This window comes from Oncorhynchus kisutch, linkage group LG18 (assembly GCF_002021735.2).
Source record: "Oncorhynchus kisutch isolate 150728-3 linkage group LG18, Okis_V2, whole genome shotgun sequence".
Lineage (NCBI taxonomy): Eukaryota > Metazoa > Chordata > Actinopteri > Salmoniformes > Salmonidae > Oncorhynchus > Oncorhynchus kisutch.
In genome coordinates, this window is record NC_034191.2 from 47,807,762 (window position 1) to 47,826,491 (window position 18,730).

Genomic DNA, 18,730 nt, shown 5'->3' on the forward strand with positions numbered 1-18,730 from the left:
TTGGGCGAGTTGCTGTGGGGGGTGGAGGGCTCTCAATCGGGGTAGGGGTATCCAGATGGAAAGCATGGACAGCCGTAGAAAAATGCTTATTGAAATGATCAATTATAGTGGATTTATCAGTGGTAATAGTGTTTCCTAGCCTCAGTGCAGTGGACAGATGGGAGGAGGTGCTCTTATTCTCCATGGACTTTACAGTGTCCCAGAACTTTTTTTTGAGTTTGTTCTACAAGATGCAAATTTCTGCTTGAAAAAGCTAGCCTTAGCTTTCCTAACTGCCTGTGTATATTGGTTCCTAACTTCCCTGAAAAGTTGTATATCACGGGGCCATGCTAATACAGAACGCCACAGGATGTTTTTGTCAGGTCAGTCAGGGCAGTCAGGTGAGTCAGGTGAGTCAGGTGAGTCAGGGCAACATCTGTTCCTGGTTCTACATTTTTTTAATGGGGCATGCTTATTTAAGATGGTGAGGAAGGCACTTTTAAAGAATAACCAGGCATCCTCTACTGACGGGATGAGGTCAACATCCTTCCAGGATACCCAGGTCGACTGTATGTGTGTCTATCATAAACCAGCTATTTAACAACCTGCACCTGTCTTGATGTTCCCCAGAACCAAAGCCAATTGAATGTAGCCTACCTTATTTTGGGTACATACATTGATAAAATTTGAGTGCTGGACACCTGTCTAACTTTCACACTCATCATTACTCATGATCCATTCAGGGCTATCCGTAATCATGGTGGCATCCACATTAATGTAGAAGTGCTTATAAACATATTATATTCTTATTTACAATAAAAGTGACTCCAAAATGACTCAAAACATTCTTTACCATTCATTTCTATTGGGTACAAAATAATCTGAAACACAACCAAAACACACAGCAAATGCATCCAACAAGTTTGTAGAGTCACTAGCTTGATGTATTCATTAGGTGCTAGGAATATTGGACCAAATACTAAACCTTTGACTACTTTAATACACATACAGCACCAGTCAAAAGTTTGGACACCTACTCATTCAAGGGTTTTTCTATTTTTTACATTGTAGAATAATAGTGAAGACGTCAAAACTATGAAATAACACATATGGAATCATGTAGTAACCAAAAAAGGGTTAAACAACTTCTTCAAAGTAGCCACCCTTTGCCTTGATGACAGCTTTGCATAATTTTCTGTAGAAAATAGTAAAAATAAAGAAAAACCATTCAATGAGTAGGTGTGTCCAAACTTTTGACTGGTCTTTGTGGTTAAATCTGTGTTTGAAATTCACTGCTGGAGTGAGGGATGTTACAGATAATTGTACTGTATGTGTGATGTACAGAGATGCCGTAGTCATGAAACAATCATGTTAAACACTATTATTTTACATGGAGTGAGTCAATGCAACTTATTATGTAACTTGTTAAGCACATTTTTATTTCTAAACTTAGGCTTGACATCACAAAGGGTCAAATACTTATTGACAAGACATATCAGGCTAAAATGTGTAAAACAATGTGTAAAAATAATAATAAAATCAAAAAAGTTCACTTTGACATTATGGAATATTGTGTGTAGTAGGCCAGTAAATCTCCATTTAATCAATTTTAAATTCAGGCTGTAACACAACAAAATGTGAAAAAAGTCAAGGGGTATTAATATTCCAAAATGAACAGCATGACACACCATGGGCCAGTTCTAATTCTTTCCCTCTACTTTGTACTTTGAGTGAAACCCCTGTGGCAAATCAGGCTTGTCTAGAGCCTTGTTTACATCTGGCCCTAACGTGAGTTTCGTGATCTGATCAATATGAGTTGTGTTATTTTGGAGTCACTTGTAAATTATAAATAAGAATATAATATGTTAATGTGAATGCTACCATGATTGCAGATATTCCTGAATGAATCGTGAATAATAATGAAAAGTTACACAGGGTCAAATTCAAAATCCTTCTTGAAAAATGGCCCCTGGAAAAGAAGGCAGATGTTTTACTTGTCCCCAACCGATTGTTCTTTTGTTTGTTTATTTGCGTTGTTTGTAACTTATATTTTTTACTTATTTTGTACATAATGTTGCCGATACCATCTCTTACTCTGAAAATAACTTCGCATCAGGACTGTGATTACTCACCATGGACTGGTAGAATCCTTTTTTCCCTATAATGAGTCTGACGAGCCCGACGCGAACGATATACTGCTTTCTTGGGAGCAGGCCCAGATCCCCGTGATTTTCGTGAAGAGGCGGAGAAAAAGGGGCCGGAGGGGGGGCTGCCCTCTGAGAATTCGTAGGCGATCGAATAGACCCTCACTTCCTTCCGTTCTGCTAGCAAAGTGCAATTTTTAGACAATAAAATAGCTGACCTAAACAGAAAATTAAACTACCAATGGGACATTCAAAACTGTAATATCTTATGCTTCACGGAGTCGTGGCTGAACGACAACACTATCAACATACAGCTGGCTTGTTATACACTGCACTGGCAGGTTAGAACAGCGGCGTCTGGTAAGAGAAGGGGAGGTGGACTACGTATTATTGCAAATAACAGCTGGTGCACGATATCTCAGGAAGTCTCAAGCTATTGCTCGCCTGAGGTAGAGTATCTCATGATAAGCTGGAGACCACACTATCTACCTAGAGAGTTTACCTTTATTTTTCGTAGCTGTTTACATACCACCACTGTCAGAGTGGCAGCATTGAATGAGCAGTTTTCCACCATAACCAAACAAGAAAACTCTCACCCAGAGGCGGCGCTGTTGTTCTCACAGTGACCGTACGTACATACCCCAACCAGAAGCCATGGATTACAGGCAACATCCACACTGAGCTGAAGGCTAGAGCTGCCACTTTCAAGGAGCGGGACTATAACCTGGAAGCTTATAAGAAATCCCACTATGCCCTCCGACGAACTATCAAACAGGCAAAGCGTCAATACAGGACTAAGATCGAATCATACAACAACGGCTCTGATGCTCGTTGAATGTGTCAGGTCTTGCAAATAATTACAGGCTACAAAGGGAAGCACAGCCAAGAGCTGCCCAGTGACACGAGCCTACCAGACAAGCTAACCTACTTCTATGCTCGTTTCGAGGCAAAAAACACTGAAACATGCATGAGAGCACCAGCGGTTCCGGAAGACTGTGTGATCACGCTCTCCGAAGGCCAGCTTCCCGGGTGGCACAGTGGTCTAAGGCACCGCATCGCAGTGCTAGCTGTGCCACCAGAGATTCACAGCCGGCCGCGACCGGGAGGCCCATGGAGTGGCGCACAATTTGCCCAGCGTCGTCCGGATTAGGGAGGGTTTGGCTGGCAGGGATATCCTTGTCTCATCGCGCACTAGCGAATCCTGTGTCGGGCCGTGCGCAGTGCATGCTGACCAGGTCACCAGGTGTACGGTGTTTCCTCCGACACATTGGTGTGGCTGGCTTGCGGGTGGATTTGTGTTAAGAAGCAGTGCGGCTAGGTTGGGTTGTGTTTCGGAGGATGCATAGCTCTCGACCTTCGCCTCTCCCAAGTCCGTATGGGAGTTGCAGCGATAAGACAAGACTGTAACTACTACCAATTGGATGCCACGAAACTGGGGAGAAAAAAGGGGTAAAAAAAATACAAAAATTCACAAGGCCGGTAACCTGCCTAAATGACTACTGACCCGTAGCACTCACGTCTGTAGCCATGATGTGCTTTGAAAGGCCGGTCATGGCTCACATCAACACCATTATCCCAGAAACCCTAGACCCACTCCAATTTGCATTCCGCCCCAACAGATCCACAAATGATGCAATCTCTATTGCCCTCCACACTGCCCTTTCCCAACTGGACAAAAGGAACACCTACAGTGCCTTGCAAAAGTTTTCACCCCCCTTGACATTTGTCCTATTTTGTTGCCTGTAATTTCAATGTATTTTTATTTGGATTTTATGTAATGGATATACACAAAATAGTCCAAATTGGTAAGGTGAAAAAAAAAACGGAATTAAAAATTTAAAACGGAAGAGTGGTGTGTCATACAGTTGAACATACAGTTGAAGTCGGAAGTTTACATACACCTTAGCCAAATACATTTAAACTCAGTTTTTCACAATTCCTGACATTTAATTCACATTGAATTCCCTGTTTTAGGTCAGTTAGGATCAACACTTTTTTTAAAGAATGTGAAATGTCAGAATAATAGTAGAGAGATTTATTTATTTCAACTTTTATTTCTTTCATTACATTCCCAGTGGGTCAGAAGTTTACATACACTCAATTAGTATTTGGTAGCATTGCCTTTGTTTAACTTGGGTCAAATGTTTTGGGTAGCCTTCCACAAGCTTCCCACAATAAGTTGGGTGAATTTTGGCCCATTCCTCCTCACAGAGCTGGTGTAACTGAGTCAGGTTTGTAGGCCTCCTTGCTTGCACACGCTTTTTCTCATGATACCATCTATTTTGTGAAGTGAACCAGTCTCTCCTGCAGCAAAGCACCCCCACAACATGATGCTGCCACCCCCATGCTTCACCTTTGGGTTGGTGTTCTTCGGCTTGCAAGCCTCCCCCTTTTTCCTCCAAACATAACGATGGTCATTATGGCCAAACAGTTCTATTTTTGTTTCATCAGACCAGAGGACATTTCTCCAAAAAGTATGATCTTTGTCCCCATGTGCAGTTGCAAACCGTTGTCTGGCTTTTTTACGGTGGTTTTGGAGCAGTGGCTTCTTCCTTGCTGAGCGGCCTAAAGGAGACAGAACGCGTCTCCTTCCTGAGCGGTATGACGGCTGCGTGGTCCCATGGTGTTTATACTTGGGTACTTTTGTTTGTACAGATGAACGTGATTGCTCCCAAGGATGAACCAGACTTGTGGAGGTCGACAATTGTTTTTCTGAGGTCTTGGCTGATTTCTTTAGATGTTCCCATGATGTCAAGCAAAGAGGCACTGAGTTTGAACGTAGGCCTTGAAATACATCCACAGGTACACCTCCAATTGAACCAAATTAGCCTATCAAAAGCCATGACATCATTTTCTGGAATTTTCCAAGCTGTTTAAAAGGCACAGTCAACTTAGTGTATGTAAACTTCTGACCCACTGGAATTGTGATACAGTGCATTATAAGTGAAATAATCTGTCTGTAAACAATTGTTGGAAAATTGACGTGTTATGCACAAACCGACTTGCCAAAACCATAGTTTGTTAGCAAGACATTTGTGGAGTGGTTGAAAAACGAGTTTTAATGACTCCAACCTCATTGTATGTAAACTTCCGACTTCAACTGTATGTATTCACCTCTTGCTATGAAGCCCCCAAATAAGAACTGGTGCAACCAATTACCTTCATTAGTCACATAATTAATTAAATAAAATCCACCTGTGTGCTATCTGTGTCACATGATCTGTCACGTGATCTCTGTATATATACACCTGTTCTGAAAGGCCCCAGAGTCTGCAACAACACTAAGCTAGGGGCACTACCAAGCAGGCGGCACCATGAAGACGAAGGAGCTCTCCAAACAGGTCAGGGACAAAGTTGTGGAGAAGTACAAATCAGGGTTGTGTTAAAAAAAAATCTAAACTTTGAACATCCCACGGAGCACCATTAAATCCATTATTAAAAAATGTAAAGAATATGGCACCATAACAAACCTGCCAAGAGAGGGCTGCCCACCAAAACTCACAGACCAGGCAAGGAGGGCATTAATCAGAGAGGCAGCAAAGAGACCAAAAATAACCCTGAAGGAGCTGCAAAGCTCCACAGTGGAGATTGGAGTATCTGTCCACAGGACCACTTTAAGCCATACATTCCACAGAGATGGGCTTTACGGAAGAGTGGCCAGAAAAAAAGCCATTGCTTCAAGAAAGAATTAAGCAAACACGTTTGGTGTTTGGTGGAGGAATGGGCCAAAAGGCATGTGGGAGACTCCCCAAACATATGGAAGAAGGTACTCGGGTTAGATGAGACTAAAATTGGGCTTTTTGGCCATCAAGGAAAACACAGTGTTTGGCGCAAACCAAACACCTCTCATCACCCGAGATCATCATCCTCACAGTGAAGCATGGTGGTGGCAGCATTATGCTGTGGGGATGTTTTTCATTGGCAGGGACTGGGAAACTGGTCAGAATTGAAGGAATGATGGATGATGCTAAATACAGGAAAATTCTTGAGGGAAACCTGTTTCAGTCTTCCAGAGATTTGAGACTGGGACAGAGATTCACCTTCCAGCAGGACAATAACCCTAAGCATACTGCTAAAGCAATACTCGAGTAGTTTAAGGGGAAACATTTAAATGTCTTGGAATGGTCTAGTCAAAGCCCAGACCTCAATCCAATTGAGAATCTGTGGTATGACTTAAAGATTGCTGTACACCAGCAGGAACCCATCCAACTTGAAGGAGCTGGAGGAGTTTTGCCTTGAAGGATGGGAAAAAAATCCCAGTGGATAGATGTGCCAAGCTTATAGAGACATATCCCAAGAGACTTGCATCTGTAATTGCTGCAAAAGGTGGCTCTATGTATTGATTTTGGGGGGGTGAATAGTTATACACCCTCAAGTTTAATTTTTTTTGGTCTTATTTCTTTTTTGTTTGGATCCTGGACTTGATGATTGGCCGCCCCCAGGTGATAAGGGTAGACAACAACACATTTGCCACGCTGATCCTCAATACAGGGGCCCCTCAGCGGTTTGTGCTCAGTCCCCTACTATACTCCCTGTTCACTCATGACTGCACAGCCAGGCACGACTCCAACACCATCAATACGTTTTCCGATGACAAAACAGTGGTAGGACTGATCAACGACGAGACAGCCTTTAAGGGAGGAGGTCAGAGACCTGGCCGTGTGGTGCCAGGACAACAACCTCTCCCTCAACGTGATCAAGACAAAGAAGATGATTGTGGACTACAGGAAAAAGAGGACCAAGCACACCCTATTCTCATCCATGGAGCTGCAGTGGGGCAGGTTGAGAGCTTCAAGTTCCTTGGTGTCCAACAAACGAACATGGTCCATGCACACCAAGAAGTCATGAAGAGGGCATGACAAAACCTATTCCCCCTCAGGAGACTGTAAAGATTTGGCATGGGTCCTCAGATCATCAAAAGGTTCTATTCTACAGCTGCACCATTGAGAGCATGGTTGCACCACTGCCTGGTATGGCAACTGCAAGGCACTATAGAGGGTAGTGCGAACGGCCCAGTACTTCACTGTGACCAAGCTTCCTGCCATCTAGGACCTCGATACCAGGCAGTGTCAGAGGAAGGCCCTAAAAATTGTCAAAGACTCTAGCCACCCTAGTCGACTTCTCTCTGCTATAGCACGGCAAGCGGTACCAGAGCACCAAGTCTATGTCTATGTCCAAGAGGCTTCTATGTCCAAGAGGCTTCTAAACAGCTTCTACCCCCAAGCCATAAGACTCCTGAACACCTCATCAAATGGCTACCCAGACTATTTGCATTGCCCCCCTCTTTTACACTGCTGCTACTCTCTGTTGTTATCATCTATGCATAGTCACTTTAATAACTCTACCTTCATGTACATATTACCTCAACAAACCGGTGCCCCCGCATATTGATTCTGTAACGGTACCCCCCTGTATATAGTCTCGCTATTGTTATTTTACTGCTGCTTTTTAATTACTTGTTACTTTTATTTTTTATTCTTATATAAAACCTTTTTTAACTGCATTGTTGGTTAGGGGATGTTAAGTATGCATTTCACTGTTGTATTCGGCGCATGTGACTAATAACATTTGATTCCAAGATCATACACTCAAGACATGCTAACCCTCAAGACATGCTAATGTTATACAGTGCCTTGCGAAAGTATTCGGCCCCCTTGAACTTTGCGACCTTTTGCCACATTTCAGGCTTCAAACATAAAGATATAAAACTGTATTTTTTTGTGAAGAATCAACAACAAGTGGGACACAATCATGAAGTGGAACGACATTTATTGGATATTTCAAAAAATTTTAACAAATCAAAAAATGAAAAATTGGGCGTGCAAAATTATTCAAAATTACTTTCAGTGCAGCAAACTCTCTCCAGAAGTTCAGTGAGGATCTCTGAATGATCCAATGTTGACCTAAATGACTAATGATGATAAATACAATCCACCTGTGTGTAATCAAGTCTCCGTATAAATGCACCTGCACTGTGATAGTCTCAGAGGTCCGTTAAAAGCGCAGAGAGCATCATGAAGAACAAGGAACACACCAGGCAGGTCCGAGATACTGTTGTGAAGAAGTTTAAAGCTGGATTTGGATACAAAAAGATTTCCCAAGCTTTAAACATCCCAAGGAGCACTGTGCAAGCGATAATATTGAAATGGAAGGAGTATCAGACCACTGCAAATCTACCAAGACCTGGCCGTCCCTCTAAACTTTCAGCTCATACAAGGAGAAGACTGATCAGAGATGCAGCCAAGAGGCCCATGATCACTCTGGATGAACTGCAGAGATCTACAGCTGAGGTGGGAGACTCTGTCCATAGGACAACAATCAGTCGTATATTGCACAAATCTGGCCTTTATGGAAGAGTGGCAAGAAGAAAGCCATTTCTTAAAGATATCCATAAAAAGTGTTATTTAAAGTTTGCCACAAGCCACCTGGGAGACACACCAAACATGTGGAAGAAGGTGCTCTGGTCAGATGAAACCAAAATTGAACTTTTTGGCAACAATGCAAAACGTTATGTTTGGCGTAAAAGCAACACAGCTCATCACCCTGAACATACCATCCCCACTGTCAAACATGGTGGTGGCAGCATCATGGTTTGGGCCTGCTTTTCTTCAGCAGGGACAGGGAAGATGGTTAAAATTGATGGGAAGATGGATGGAGCCAAATACAGGACCATTCTGGAAGAAAACCTGATGGAGTCTGCAAAAGACCGGAGACTGGGACGGAGATTTGTCTTCCAACAAGACAATGATCCAAAACATAAAGCAACATCTACAATGGAATGGTTCAAAATTAAACATATCCAGGTGTTAGAATGGCCAAGTCAAAGTCCAGACCTGAATCCAATCGAGAATCTGTGGAAAGAACTGAAAACTGCTGTTCACAAATGCTCTCCATCCAACCTCACTGAGCTCGAGCTGTTTTGCAAGGAGGAATGGGAAAAAATTTCAGTCTCTCGATGTGCAAAACTGATAGAGACATACCCCAAGCGACTTACAGCTGTAATCGCAGCAAAAGGTGGCGCTACAAAGTATTAACTTAAGGGGGCTGAATAATTTTGCACGCCCAATTTTACAGTTTTTGATTTGTTAAAAAAGTTTGAAATATCCAATAAATGTCATTCCACTTCATGATTGTGTCCCACTTGTTGTTGATTCTTCACAAAAAAATACAGTTTTATATCTTTATGTTTGAAGCCTGAAATGTGGCAAAAGGTCGCAAAGTTCAAGGGGGCCGAATACTTTCGCAAGGCACTGTATGTTTGGTAGTGACACTTCTTAAAAATACATGAAGATATACCAACTCCCTCACACCAAAATGTTTGCAGACAGACTACTCACCATGTGGTCATGCTAGAGAGGATTGTGATCCCGTCATCTATAGTGATATTTGTATGGGTGTGGCTTAAAGCATATTCATTCTACAGTATTTTAATGTATGTTTCGGCAGTGACATAAAAAAGGTAGGACAGCATTTTTTTGGGGGGGGAAAGATGTTTAAAAATAAACAAAACTACTAATTAGATAATAATAATAATATAACAACTTAAGATGTTCTTTAGAAATAGCGTTAAAAACATTTCAATCTTGAATTGCTTTATTTTCAAACATGAAGTTCAGGAGTCAGTGTTTGGCACCGCCATCTCTCAATACAAAGGTGTATAAACAATTACATTGTACTATATTAATGTAGCATTATGTTTGTTATTGCTTTGAATTGGATTAGAACATTTCATGCATGATGTAAACAAAATTAGTTGTAATTCTGTAATTCATGGGTAGAATTACCCATGTAAGCAGGAACCTAAACCAAGGCAACGGGACTGATCTTACAGCTGGGCTGAGAGTCAAAATGAGCCAATTTACTTTCCATACTTTTGTTGCATGTGAATGCCCACGGATTGAGCCCTGCATCCCTGGAGACTGCCATCTTCCTGCGGCTGCTCATCCCTGGAGACTGCCATCTTCCTGCGGCTGCTCATCCCTGGAGACTGCCATCTTCCTGCGGCTGCTCATCACCCGAATTCCAAGTCGCAGTGACCTGCACAAACTCAAAGGGCAATGTTTTTTAAAACATTTCTTTTGCAGTATGGAAGGAGCATATCTTTGCAATGTCCTTGTTAGGAACTGGATCGGGGTAACAATAATATCTGTCCCTGGCATTGGGTCAAAGAGGGCCCCAAGGGCATGGTCTCTGGCCATATGGACTTCATTACAACTGTTATGTAATGTAACTGTAACTTACCACCACTAGAATTGCTTTTCTCAAATGAATAGTGTACAATGAATATTGTTGATACAATGATATGTTCTAAATCTTCTATATATGCTATTACCTAGAAAACAATATCTCACAACACAACAGAGTCAAAAGGTTGATTCTCAGTAGTCAGCTAGCCTAGTATTTAAGTTGTTTGTTTTAATTGGCAAAGGGAAGCATGCAATCAATATGGTAATGCTTCACCACTTAGTTAACAGATTTCAGTCATTGTGTCTTTAAAAAAAAAAAAATCAGTGTAGCTGAGATACTAAATATTACACTATATACAGATATGTGTACATGCACATTTAGTAAGTTATTATTCAATATGTGTAAATGTTATCAGAATTGACTTAAAGGGCAATTCCACCACTTTTCAACCTGATATTCATTATCTCCAGCACCATACCAGTGTGTGCAAACGGCACATTTCTATGTTCATAATATATTCATAATGGCTGACATCATTGAGTAGGATTAAAAGTAACACACATTTCATGCCAGGGCGTGGGAATTTTCCCGCTCCCCGCGTCACAGCCAATCTCAGCGTTTTGAAAATCGGTGTTATTACATCTTTCATTTTGATGACATCAAATTGCTATTTTTAACTACTACAAAATGTACAATTGCGCCGTTTTCACACGTCGACACTGGTTATGGTGCTGGAGAAGATTTTTTATTGTGATCTTGGCACAAACTAGAAATAACACCAGTGGGTTGTAAATGCAGTTCATCTTCAATTCTGTCTTATTAACCATCTATTCTATGGTATTTCAGTCTTGGTGACGGAGAGTAGAGGCTCCGCTGGTGTAGCTCATCTTGCGACAGTACTGTAGTCGTCATAGCATGACATGAAAAGTCATCATTTCAAACACATTTAAACACTTGTCATTTAGAAATAAATAATTTACAGCTTGGGGGTGTTTCTCAATCTCTCCAGCAAATGTTCTGTAGCAAACTCCAAAGTCCATCAGTGGCTGTTAGAATATACACAACATATGGATTAACATTTCCCCTGGCACACTTGGTGGCTTTCAGGTAGAAGTTGTGCTAGATGTATTGCACATTAAACTCAGAATGAAATAACATTTTATATTAAACAAATCTTGTCTGTGCTACATTGTTCAGTTAGTAACACCCTATGGACGATAGACACTTCTTCCACCGGTATAAACATTAACGAGACTCAAAAACACATATTGCTCAGGCCTAAGGAATCACAAGTCCAAGCTTAAACAGGCTATCAACCAACTGTCATGATTGTTTTTCTTGGCCTTCCTATAGAGAAATGGGAGACGCTGTAACATCTAGAGGAATTTCCCCTATCATGTCTACCTATGTGCTATTTGGAAGAGAGAACACCAACGACTTGAATACATTTTTTCTGAATAAAACTTTATTGAACATAAATGTACCACATTCAACTGGGATATTGCAGAGGTAGAGGAAAGACGTACGTAGCATACATGAAGTGAACACTTGGAGCTCAAGCCTAAGCGTGTTTAAAGTAATTAGAAATAGTATGAAGGTGAATACAGAATAATGAACACAGAATACAGACAAAATGAGGCTCTCTTTCTAGACTAAATGCAGATGTATTGTGCAATAGCATTATTTCGTCATGGCACAGAACTAACATGGCCCCTTTCACTTTAAGATTTTGAAGCCAGGAGAGTAGGGGCTCCACTGTGGTAACTCATTGTGTTACAGTGTTCTACTCTTGTTGTCATCATATCCTGAAATTCACAAGGGGAAATAAACAGGTTAATATTCTGCTTTAATAACATTCACAATATATATTTGTCTTCAAAATCAACTTTTACTCAATAATGTGATGGAACAAATCCCTGCAATTACTGTCCGTTTCTGAATTAGATAAGAGTTCACCTTGTGATATTGTCCTTAATCTTCATAGGAACTAGTTTATAGACAATTCTATCATTTTCTTCATAATCATATTTAGTTATAGAATTTGACTGGTGATTGATTGAAACAGTTTAGTGTCGGGGGAAGGGACAACTAGCGATCCAACAAACCTCTGTAAGTGCTGGTTTGTGGACACAGTGGATATACGGTTTTGGATCCTTCTCAATCTCTCCAGCAAAGGTTTTGTAGCAGACTGAACAGTCTATCAATGGCTGTAGAAATATACACAATATGACAGCATTATATGTACATTACAATTCCATGCTGTAGACTTAGATGTGTATAACTTATGGGATTTTATGAAAGCCGTAAGGTTATTGATGATTCAGCTCAACTGTGCCCAGACAGTTCCAGGTACTCACTCGGTCATTCCTGAACTTGCATTGCGTGGAGTCAACCGTTCCCTTTGGGCACTTGGTGGCTTTCAGGTAGAAGCTGTGATAAATGTAGCTCACATCAAATCCAGGCTAGAGGAAGAAAATGTATATCAATGAGTAGACTAAACAACCATAAACATTTACCAGGTCTACACAAAACGCAGTCTTGCCACAGTCCTCAGAAAAACAACCTCCCGGCAATAGAAACCTCAATGGTTTTCAGCACAAGGTTTTTTACCTCTATGTCGGACTTCAGGAGACTCTTGAAGAAGAGAAAATGGTGTTTGACTCCAGCGTGAGAGTTGAGTTGTTGCAGAGCCAGATCCACTCCTTTCCTGTAGTTATCGGGGAGTTTATTATAAGCCTCCTGAGCCTCAGTAGAAGACAGCAGGACTCCAGCACTAACCAACAACAGCAGTAATAGAGCAGCCATCTTCCTCCCAGTGTGTGCGAAGCAGCCTGACTGAGGTTATTGTTCTGTGTGAAGACCACCCACTCCACTTCAAGGAGGAACACTAACTCAGACAAACAAAAGGGAAAGAGCCTCGAATGTGTTTTTGGAGAGGGATTGAGCAATCAAGGATAATGTGCAGGCCTGGTCATGCGTTGTTTTTGACCTAGTTACAAGAAGGAAGTTGGTTTCAACATGAGAATCTGGAAGTTTCAATTTCTATATTTCAACATAAATAGTTTTGTATTAGCCACAGCATACATGAAGTGAACATGTATTGGCATTGTAAAATGTATTTTCTGTATGATCCTGTAACTTTTAACTGTACTCATCTTGTTATGAATAATATATGTTGGTTGAATTGTTAAAGAACACTACAGCAGTGATGTTTAATCGAAATTGGTCTTTATTTATTGGTCATCAATATTTTAACTATTTACACTACCGGTCAAAAGTTTTAGAACACCCACTCATTCAAGTAAAAAAAAAAAACTAAACTATGAAATAACACCTATGGAATCATGTAGTAACCAAAAAAGTGTTACATCAAAATACATTTCTGCAGCAATACACCATTCCATCTGTTTTGGGCTTAGTGGGACTATCATTTGTTTTTCAACAGGACAATGACCCAACACACTTCCAGGCTGTGTAAGGGCTATTTGACCAAGAAGGAGAGTGATGCATCAGATGACCTGGCCTCCACAATCCCCCGACCTCAACCAAATTGAGATAGTTTGGGAAGAGTCGGAGCACAGAGTGAATGGAAAAGCAGCCAACAAGTGCTCAGCATGTGGGAACCCCTTCAAAACTGTTGGAAAAGCATTCCAGGTATAGCTGGTTGAGAGAATGCCAAGAGTGTGTAAAGCTGTCATCAAGGCAAAGGGTGGCTATTTGACAAATCTTTTGATTTGTTTAACACTTTTGGTTAGTATATGATTCCACGTGTTACTTCATAGTTTTGAGGTCTTCACTATTATTCTACAATGTTGAAAATAGTGAAAATAAAGATCAGTTGAATGAGTAGGTGTTCTAAAACCTTTGACCGGTAGTGTATGTACACTGAACATAAGCAATGAACACCCAGAATGCTTTGTGTTTCTTTTAAAATGGAACTGCATTATAGCAATGCTTCCTTGGGCACTGACAATCATGTACAGAACACATTCCCTCCATCCATTCCGTTTTCCATTAAAAAAAAAAATGTTGCACACCACCATTTTGTCCATGGTCATCAATTACTGCAACATCTTTTAAAACATCTGCACAACACCCTTCAAACACTCAAGACAACACATAGTGTCACATTGCAATACATGTGAGGGATCAGGACCTGTATTCATGAAGAGTGAGTAGGAGTGCTAGGATCAGATCCCCTCTGTTCATATCTTATTCAGTAGGATCTAAAATGGAAATCTGATCCCATCATCACTCCTACTCTGAGACATGTTGTGAATGCAGGCCTTGATCTATGGGCATTCTAAAAGTGAAAACAAATTGAACTTGAGTGACATACTGGAAAAAATATATATGACGGCTATGACGGATTCAGGTGATAAATGTCACAATCACATATCATATACATTCACGTGCAGCTGTAGATCAATTCAGGCACAAATAAAGGACTTCGAATGCGTTTACACCGGCAGCCGGATTCTGATATTCTTTCCACTTATTGGTCTTTTGACCAAAAATATCAGAGTTGGGCTGCCTGTAGCCATAGACCGTGGGAATATGGAGCCAAGTATAGCTTAGTTGAGGTGCACAGAAAGATACATTTTTGAACTTTTACTGTTGAAAAGGCAATATCCCAAGAATAAATACAGTAAAGTACACACACTAAAGGATAAAAAAAAGGTTAAGGAGTTGGTCTGAAGGGGAGTAGTGAGGTCTTCGGCCTCCCCCCTGCTTGAGAAACAATAAAGAGGCAATAAAGAACAAAAGACAGACATGAGGTCCAGTCTTCACAATCAATGACTGCATTTCAGGTAAAAAAAACTATATTCATAGGTCTAACTCCAGACATCCGTATATATTAGAAACATCTTTAAAAAGGCTTTAAGCCATCCCCCTGGCATCAATCTTAGTAAACCCAGAACTTAAGTCGTGCGTAATTGGTCAGATGTTCAATTAAGATCTGGGTCCATAAGTGTTAAGAGAAGAGATAGAACGAGGATCAGAACCGAAAACAAAAGAACTCTACCCTTTCTCTTTGCAAGTTACAGGCAAGTATATGAGCCAAATGTCCCTGCTCCATCCGAAATATGCTAACGCCTGCAAAAATCAGGATTTGTCCAAATAACCAGTGACAAAAAACCCAAGCACTGGAACTAATGCTACAGATCTCACACATCCAGTTGTATCATGACAGATCTACAGTACGATTTATGTTTACGTAGTCTTTCCACAAGAGATTACCCTGGCATGGGTGACACTAAGGAGGTTGCCTACACAGAAATTTCGTCAACAGTATCATTTAGGAATTTTAGACAACGCATTTGCTTCTCTCTAAAAACTTAGGATAATTTTTATAATAAACACTAATACTACTTGAAATCCCCCCCCCCAAAAAAATTGAATGTTGTGAGAGAAATGGTCTTGACCCGCTGAACCACTTTGCCCACCTCGGAAACATCATAAACCTGGTGGCAAGTAACAGGTGGGATAACACCCACATTTGATAGTTCTGACCAAACTTGAAACGTTTTAAAAGGCCGAGATTTGGGAAGAAATAAAACCACTCACACACAGGAAAATACAAATAGATTAGTGCCCCCCCCCCCACAAATACTGACTAGCTTTATGCTGGTAGGTAGACCACTTTAACATACACAGTGAGAATGCAAAAGGTGAAAGTGAACCCCATAGATGCATGTCGATAACTTTCAGAAAGGGATTCAGCAGGATATACTTTAGATGACCAAATATGTGAAACTAAACAGCTCCTTATTAGAACAATACTACAAGAAGTTTACTGTACTTGGCGAAAGTATCACAATGTTTAGTGTATATATTTTAATTTTAACCTTTATTTTACTAGGCAAGTCAGTTAAGAACAAATTCTTATTTTCAATGACGGCCTAGGAACAGTGGGTGTTCAGGGGCAGAACCTTGTACCTTGTCAGCTCGGGGATTCGAACTTGCAACCTTTCGGTTACTACTCCAACGCTCTAACCACTAGGCTACCCTGCCGCCCCATATAGACAGTACTTCAGAAAGGTCTTGAGATTGTGTAGCACTTGAGAGATGTGATCCCATTTCAGCTTTTATGGAGGAAATGCTAACAAAAAATAAATGGTTGGGGAGTTATTTCACATTCAGTACAGTACTTTAAAATCATTTGGTACTACAATGTGTACTTTGGTTACATTTCGTCTCCCTCTGCTGGTAAACTTTAGCCACCACAATGGCGGCATAAACACTAGGAGGATGATGAATGGATGAAAGCAAATAAACTACACAATAACATAGATACGCACAATTCATTTCATCACGACTTCACAAGACTGCTGTGATTGCTGAGCAGTGTTGTAATGACTATTGGTAAAACCACCGGGCTAACACTACCTTAATATCAGTCTGAGGTTGGAGCAGTTTGTGTCCCCTTTGCAATCATTTGGAAACATAAAATCACACGCCTTCCTTTTTAGCTAATGGATTTGCCGGGAGAGAAAAATCTAAGGCATCTTTTTAAAAAAACGTACAAAAATACACAGCATAGTGTTTGATAGACACTAAGTAAAATATAAAACATTCAATATTATGCCTTAAAAAGTGCAGAGGGCTTAGAGGTGCTCTTGAAGGAACAGCTGTTAAAAACAAAAGCAACATAATTAGGTTTCTCTGTCCAGCCATCATGTCCTTCATAAGGCGCTTAGTGAGCTAAAAGAGCTAAACATACAAAGTGAAAGCACAATATGTTAAATATATTGACTCAAGGAATGTATCCCATATATAATCCTCTGCACATTCAATGTGAATCAGCACAACCTGTCAGGGTTGAAAAATGAATAATTGTGTACTAAACTACCTACCATACACGGTCACTGGAATAAACCTTGAAAATACACATCTATAAACACACAACTGGATTTGAACCCCTGAACCCCCCCACTCAAAAAAGGCAAATATGTTGAAATATTTTAAAACATGGATGATGAACAAAATAAATATGCTGAACCGATTGGACCTTTCAGTCTGTATTCATACCACAAAGTGCTCTCTGAAGGGTTACGACCCCTAACCCCTGCAGAGGACAGGAAGTTCCCCCTTATAATGTGTCCCCATTTCCAGCTGTGTCTCATCATGAGAACGCCTGAACGTTGAATCTACTTATGTCACCCAATTGAACTCTGTCCCAGTGAATGAGATTGACAGGGGGTTATGAGTGATCTTAAACCCCTCCATGACAGAGCTGGGTCTCAGAAGACCAAAGCCTGCATGTGACATCTTTACCCTTTGGTCAGGTGTGGTTAAAGCAATGGAAACCAGTACCAACAGTGCCCAATGATGGTCAGAGGATATAATTGACAGATCCTCTGACCATATATATATAGGGTCTTTGCTGGTGGATCTTTTGGGCAGGCATTTCATTGGCTGGTTGATTGATTGGCAGAATGGTGTGGACACAGAGAAGAATACAGTGGTTGGAAGGTATATGATGGTGTGGGTCACACAGGCATGTGCATCTCTGAGTATTCATCATGGACCTCTCTCTCGTCAAAGACGGGCTCTGCGTCATCAGCATCCAGCTATGAGAGAGGAGAGCAGACTGTTAGAGCAAGGCAGTAGCTGTACCGTTAACCCCACCTCTGACGAGTACCTTAAACAACACTCACGGCGCCGCCCCCTCCCACCAGAAATGCCACTTATCCTACTGCCACGGACTTTGCTGATAAATATTTTGTTGAGGGAAAACGTACTTGATAGGATTGTGATATGTTGTCATCTCACCTAGCTATCTTAAGATGAATGCACTAATAGTAAAGTGCTCTGTATAAGAACGTCTGCTAAATTACTCAAATGTAACTATGATTTGATTGTTTTAAAATGGGTAGATAGATATGTCTTTCGTCAATCAAATTTCATGTGTACTGCGCTTTTTACAGGGTACTTTTTCACAAAGTACATTACGTCAACCCAGTGCTAAAAACCACTGAAGAAGAACAAGCAGAGCAGACAGTCATGAAGGATAAGTAATTTTTTTACAACTAAATCAACATTTTTGATGCAAATGGCATATTAGACACCTTTTTTGAGAAACATACGAATCACTTCCTCATCCTTACTGTGAAAAAAACATGAACAAAGGCTCCAAAAAAAACCAAATACGTTATTTTAGAAACAGAAAACTTCCCGGTATAGTGATGCAGGTCTTGTACACATGAAATGGTGTCATTCCGAACTTTAGTCAGAACTCTCTACTCCATTTTGTTGCGACTCGAACGATACCTGTACAATGGACGGAGAGGTGACTGCTAAAATAAAGGAAACACTTGAGTAAATGGGGGATACAAAATATATTAAAAGCCTGTGCTTCCACACAGGAAGTTCCAGACACTTGTTAAATCTATGCCAAAGCGCATTGAAGTTGTTCT

General features: G+C 40.8%; 2 protein-coding genes across 4 annotated transcripts in view; both read right to left on the minus strand.

The window, feature by feature from the left end:
* Nucleotides 1-11,753: 11,753 nt before the first annotated feature.
* LOC109909529 (uncharacterized) lies at nucleotides 11,754-13,234 on the minus strand. Its single transcript, XM_020508544.2, has 4 exons — nucleotides 12,921-13,234; nucleotides 12,668-12,772; nucleotides 12,416-12,517; nucleotides 11,754-12,115 (listed from the first exon to the last, which is right to left on the minus strand). Exons 1-4 carry the CDS (start codon nucleotides 13,113-13,115, stop codon nucleotides 12,032-12,034), a joined length of 486 nt encoding a protein of 161 aa, XP_020364133.1. The 5' UTR covers nucleotides 13,116-13,234; the 3' UTR covers nucleotides 11,754-12,031.
* Nucleotides 13,235-13,516: 282 nt separating this feature from the next.
* The window catches only part of LOC109908810 (anion exchange protein 2), a 108,503-nt gene continuing 103,289 nt past the window's right edge, over nucleotides 13,517-18,730 (minus strand). For all 3 annotated transcript variants that reach the window (XM_020507520.2, XM_031796199.1, XM_020507522.2), the window contains one exon: nucleotides 13,517-17,884. In XM_020507520.2, coding sequence (XP_020363109.1) covers nucleotides 17,804-17,884 — 81 coding nt within the window. In that variant the 3' untranslated portion in view covers nucleotides 13,517-17,803. The remainder of the gene's footprint in view (nucleotides 17,885-18,730) is intronic.

What these genes read in the sequence shown, in the direction of transcription:
- LOC109909529 (XM_020508544.2), bottom strand. Translation starts at nt 13,115, where the DNA reads ATGGCTGCTCTATTACTGCTGTTGTTGGTTAGTGCTGGAGTCCTGCTG. An exon ending in TCCTGAAGTCCGACATAGAG is followed by an intron (nt 12,773 to 12,920) that starts GTAAAAAACCTT and finishes TTCTTCCTCTAG; the next exon opens with CCTGGATTTGATGTGAGCTA. An exon ending in ACAAACCAGCACTTACAGAG is followed by an intron (nt 12,116 to 12,415) that starts GTTTGTTGGATC and finishes TGTGAATTTCAG; the next exon opens with GATATGATGACAACAAGAGT.